Consider the following 6,000-nt stretch of genomic DNA (forward strand, 5'->3'; position numbering starts at 1 on the left):
ACAGTTACGCAACAGACTCTAAAAAGACGACTTGCGTCTCATAGGTCAGACGTTCAACAGAAACATTATATTTAGTGTTCTATGAATAATATATGTGTTCCATTTTCGATTTTCACCGACTCCTGTATTCTGGAGGCTAGCTTGCTAACTTATTTACTTGCAGGCTTCCCTCCGTCACCGCACAAGCAACCATTCTAGCAAGTATAACCCCTCTAACTTGATGATCCGTCTATCATGCGACGCGACGGGGGCGTCTATCAATAATTCAGACGTCGCTACGACCCCCCCATTTCCTCCCCATTCCCTTAGTTTCACCCCTTAAACTTACAACACGAACCACTAGACCCGCACACAACGTGGCTACAAAACAATAAGACAGGCGATACATTTAAGTAAATGCAGATCGTAAAAGTGAGGATTTAGCACGAGACAAAAATAAAATTCAGTTATGGGATTAACGTCTGAATTAGGAATAAGTGATTATCAGTACAAGGGCCAAAATGTATTTAATTCAAGTGAAGCAAACCTATCTGTGTGTTGAGTCTAGCTGTGTTTTAGGAGCGGGTCTGTTTCATTGTTGAAACACCACGCTCGCGAAAGACAATTTATAATATGACTCACTAGAGATTTTCAAAACATTTGTCACACACAGTGAACAATTGGCATATTGCCACCTCTTCCCCTTCAGTTCTGTGTCATCACGCTATCGAACCGAACGCGAAAAGTGCATGTTCCTGCTTTCGGAAACAGATGTTTCCCCCTTGAGAGATATAACTCTTCTCCGGAAAAGTTTCGTCTTGAGAGATTTAACTCTTCCTTCCCGATATACACATTAATCGGAAATGCTTTCTCCCTGACAGACTCAACTGTGTGGCTGCTGGTTCGATGTAAGGATTTAGTAAAAGGGCAACATTGCCGAATATTAAACCGAAACACATCTGAGGCGAATATCAACTGGAAGCCAGTAAGAGGATGAAGAATGCCGTCTTCTGGGATGTGGCGCCGTGTAGAGCTTGTATGGATCGACGTTTCGGAGGAACGTATCGCTCCACCTTCAGGGTAGAAGAAAAATATAAGAANGCTCGCGAATTTTTCTACCCTGAAGGTGTATGCAATACGTTCCTCTTAAACGTCGGTATACCGAAGATCTACACGGCGCCATATCCCAGAAAACGGCATTCTTCATAGTCAAAGACGTGAAAACCTGAAATCTTAAAAATAACAGGATATTCGCACATGTACAGAGTGTCATAAAATAATGACCAAATTATATTACAGAACAGAATCTGGATTTTTGATACAATTGGATCTTAATATTTTCAGCGACCGTCGTATTGGTAGTTCGAAAATGTGGTAAAATAGTTAATACAGAACTTGCGTAAACTACACGTATTATTACTTATAATTAATAATCTTAAACCATTTAGAACGAATGTTTTAATGTATTACATTTCAAACTGTGTCTGTATGACAGTTTACCAACACCTTCAGCGTCCTGTACGGAGTAGTGTTAGCGGGGCTGTCCACTTGAAGTTAGTTCATGTTCAACTGACAGGATTCTTGTTATCTTCACACACACACACACACACACATATATATATATTAACTAGTAGCTCCATGGAGCTCAGCCCTTGTTGGGAAGCCGCCAGTCAGTCACTCTAGAATTTCCCCAAATCTTGTGGAAACTGAACATTAATTACCGAGTTCACAAGGGTGACCTACTGGTTCATATCCTGAGCTAGATTAATCCAATCCATACCATTCCATCCTATCTCTCTAATATCCTTTTTGATACTATCTTCCAACCTACGACTAGGCCGCGCCATAGCTCAAGCGGTTAGTCGCTAGCTTCCTACTGCGGCGGCCCGGGTTCGATCCCGGGTCTGGTCAAGTGGGATTTGTGGTGGACAAAGTGGCGCTTGGGCAGGTTTCTCCGCCTACTTCGGTTTCCCTTGCAAATCTTCATTCCACCAATTGCTCCACAATCACCCTCACCTATCATCTGGGGCTGGTACAATAGGCCAGAAGTGGCCGCAGTGCAAGGGACTTAGTCCCACCCCACTAGCAATAAAAAAATCCTACGACTAGGTCTTCCTAGTGATCTCTTTCCTTCTGGCACTCCCACCAAACTCCTATATACATTGCTCTTCTCCCCTATGCATGTTACATGCCCTGCCCATCTCATCCTCCTTGACTTGATCATTATAGTTATACTTGGCGAAGATTACACTTTATGAAATGTTTTGAAATGTTCAGAATTTGGTAAAAGTGGGGCCACTTCCTTCCTTATCAACAAAGAGATCGGACGTCAAAAACTGGGGAGAAGTGGTCACGTGCTTCGGTTGCGTGTTTGTAAGGCAGCTCGGGCATCAATCTGCTGCCGTTTCCAAGGGAAGTTAGATGCCGTGCCCTCGCGTGTAACGGAAAGAGATTTAAAGTTAGACCGTTATCGGAAGTACATGATTTTCGTCTATATATAGAACAGAGTAAAAGAAATTCATGAAGTTACAACACAAAGAAATGGAAGCTACTGTATATTACTGATAAATATTTGGACCTAAGACAGAGAAAACAAAAGGAGAATCGAGAATATCATATAATGAGTAGTTGCATAGTTTATATTTTTTATAAACTGAAATTAACGGCCATGGGAAATCGTTGCGCTGACCACACAACACCCTCTATCCGCTAAAGTTGGCACTAACTTCGCCGACAAGCGACGGTCGCTCGGTCGGTATAATTCGCTTACGGACTAAAACCACGGCGTTTTTGTTTTATATGTACTATTACAGCGAAGACGAGAAACGCGAGGCATGCAGCAAGCATAAGAGATGGGAATTGCATATAGCACTTCGGTCAGAAAGCCCAAAGGAAAGAAATTACTTGACAGACCTAGTTGTAGAAGGTATTAATGTAGCAAGCATAAGAGATGGGAATTGCATATAGCACTTCGGTCAGAAAGCCCAAAGGAAAGAAATTACTTGACAGACCTAGTTGTAGAAGGTATTAATGTGAAATAATGAGGTTTTGTTGATGAAATTTTTTAGAAGTGCAATAAAATAACACTTATGAGTTCACAGTTTAACTCTACAAATTGTCCGGAAATGAGAATGGAATATTCTGCATGCCTGAATAATTTAACCTCTCGTAACTTTGACAGTATATTTAGTAATTAGCTGTAATTACGCACATCGCATAGCGAAGATTACTGGGCAACATGCCGCTTTATGATTACGTATTACTAAATATGCACGTAACTTGGAATTGAATTTAACTAAATTATATAAACTGCCCGGAGCTGGGATAGCTCAGTAGGTATAGCGACTGGTTACGGGGTGGACGACCAAGGGGTCGGAGTTTGAACCCTGGTAGAGTCAAGAATTTTCGCTTCTCCACGTCGTCCAGACCGGCTCTAGGGTCCAACCAACTTCCTATATAATGGGTACGGGTGGGCTCTTTCACCGGGGGTAAAACGGCCGGGCCATGAAGCTGACCACTCACTTACAACTAGTGTCAAGGTCAAGCAAATGTAGATCTATACATCCACTCTCCCATATGCTTTCATGGCGTAGTGCTTAATTAGCTAAGCACAGGGACAACTTTCCCCTCTTTATATAAACCGCCTTAATTTATTATTTTTTGTAAGTATATTGTTCTCTCTTGTACTCGCCCTAACTTTGTAATTACCTTCCGGGTCGTTAAATTAGCACACAAAGAGATGAGAGTTTAATTAAATTATTCCATCCACAGTATAGGAAGGTTTAATTGATAGGCGCCTGTTACACCAAGTTCCTTCCAACAAATACTTACAAATTCACAAGCGTATGTTTATGAAATTATATTGAATTGGTTCTATGTTGTACACATTTTCGTTGAAATGTGTTATTGTCTTTTAAAGTTTTGGTTATAAACGTGCCAAAAAACAAGGCGTCTTCTCAGTACGGCTCGTATGGCAATAAGAAACTGCCGGCGAAAGATCTATACTAGTTTTCTGATTACGACGTATCGTGTGGTGCATTACAGGTGTTCGGGGGTGAACCACTGCAGTTTCCGCCTGACGTCAGACTACAAAGCGGCGGAAGAGTGGGGGCCTGGCGTGGTGTTCATCAAGTATGCCTGCATAAATCGTGAGTGATTCTCTTTCTGAATAGGGGCAGGTCAAATATTCAACAAATTCGAATATGTTCGTCTATTTCTGCATGAATAACGAAATGTTAAGTACTTAAATTTTAATGTTTTCATTTACGTTGTCAGAATAGCGGAAGGTAAAATGACAAGTAACTTCTTACGTTTCCATTCTATCAGTTATAATTTCATTCATTAACGGCTTTACAGCCCTTTGTAGGGGCCTGGCCTCTTCTTCACTTTCTTAATCCTATACAGAGACGGTAGGACTCCTTGGACGAGTGACCAGCCCGTCGCAAGGCCGCTACCTACACATAGAACAACACAAACACAAAATAGACGCACAAACAAACATCCAGGCCTTGAGTTGCCAAAGTCAAAGTCACTGCGACTGACTGTCAGTCAGTCTGTCTGTCTTGGTGTTTTCTTCTTTGTGAAAGTTACTGTCCTGTCAATTTGGGGCCCCCCTCTCTGACGAGAGGTCGGGTCTGTCATTTGTCAGTCCTAGTCCGTATTAGTAAGCCCCTAAGCACAGCGGTAACTACGAGCATATACGCCGCTCGGGCCCCGAGATAGCTCAAGCTGATCGCCCGTCCAAGGAGTCCTACCGTGTGTATAAATGATCAAGAAACTGAGAAATCAGCCCTGCGCTCCAAAGTGGGAGCGAGAGAGGAGAGAGAAAAGAAAATATCTTCTAAGATACATCGTCGTGTAATCCAGCGAAAAGTCAGCTGACGTTTCGGGGAAGAGGTTTTAATGGTGCCTGGTCCATGCTAGTTTCTTGCTTGGTTTTGTCTACAACCCTTAAGGCTGGGGCCACACGAGCGCACAAAATGCGTCCGTTGTAACGAACTTCGTGACGTCCGTTGTAGAAATAAACAAGAGAGGCGAATGCTACGCTCTCTTCTGGCTCCATTGCAGACAAAAAACTACGCATCGCATTCAGCAACTGTGTGGTGTCCTCAGCAACGTCCGTTATAAAGTACTTTCGTTGCAACGGACGTACTTCGTGCGCTCGTGTGGCCCCAGCCTAAGATGGAAGCGATATTTTCCTCCACAAGATCGGTTCACCAGAAGCACAATATGCTTTCTGTGAGATAGGAACTGAATTCTTAAATAGAATTTGGATTAATTCTGGTTTCAAAGGGTTGAAACAACAATACGCGCTTTATTTATACTGTCTATTTTCAGTTTGAAAAGAGGAAATATAAAATACGATTATACCATGGCACAGAAAGGACATATAGTACTCATCAATCTGACGTCTGAATGTCAGAAACACGACTGAACTACCGGTGCTTATACGTCAGGCACACAAAGAAGCTTATGATGTGCAGATTGCCAATTTATTCTGTTTTGTAAACTGAAAACAACGCCAAGTACAAATTTTCCGCAGGCTTTTTTATGTTTTATTATACAAGGCAGTGACAGTAGGTTATCCAATTAACGTTTCTCTAGCTGATGCAGACAGGGAATGTTCCGAGCAGTAGCACACACCAAAAAGCGGGCTTGAAAACATAAGTGACGTAAAGGCTACGTTTCTGTAATTACAAAAATTACTTCTCAATTTGTTCTTAATATTCATGCCGAACTGTGACGCCGAATTTTCAGTGCTCCACGATACAAACGCGTAAACTTCTTCCTATCAGCGTGACTTACTTTGGTTTTCTGCGAAGAATTCGTCTTTAACTAAACAAAACAAAAGGGCCGAGCCATAGCTCATACGGTTAGTCGCCGAGTTCGAGCCCGAGTCAGGTCATGTGGGATTTGTGGTGGACAAAGTGGCAGTAGGGCAGGTTTTCTTCAAGTACTTCGGTTTCCCTGTCAATTCTCATTCTGCCGACTGCTCCACATTCGTCCGCATCTGTCATCTAG

At 42.4% G+C, this 6,000-nt stretch overlaps 1 protein-coding gene across 2 annotated transcripts in view; it reads left to right on the forward strand.

Moving 5' to 3' along the window:
- Positions 1–6,000, forward strand: part of LOC111864168 — a 132,508-nt gene that overhangs the window by 44,819 nt on the left and 81,689 nt on the right. For both annotated transcript variants that reach the window (XM_023851229.2, XM_023851230.2), the window contains exon 3: positions 4,024–4,127. In XM_023851229.2, coding sequence (XP_023706997.1) covers positions 4,024–4,127 — 104 coding nt within the window. The remainder of the gene's footprint in view (positions 1–4,023; positions 4,128–6,000) is intronic.

This window comes from Cryptotermes secundus, unplaced genomic scaffold (assembly GCF_002891405.2).
Source record: "Cryptotermes secundus unplaced genomic scaffold, Csec_1.0 scaffold1927, whole genome shotgun sequence".
In the NCBI taxonomy this organism is placed as follows: domain Eukaryota; kingdom Metazoa; phylum Arthropoda; class Insecta; order Blattodea; family Kalotermitidae; genus Cryptotermes; species Cryptotermes secundus.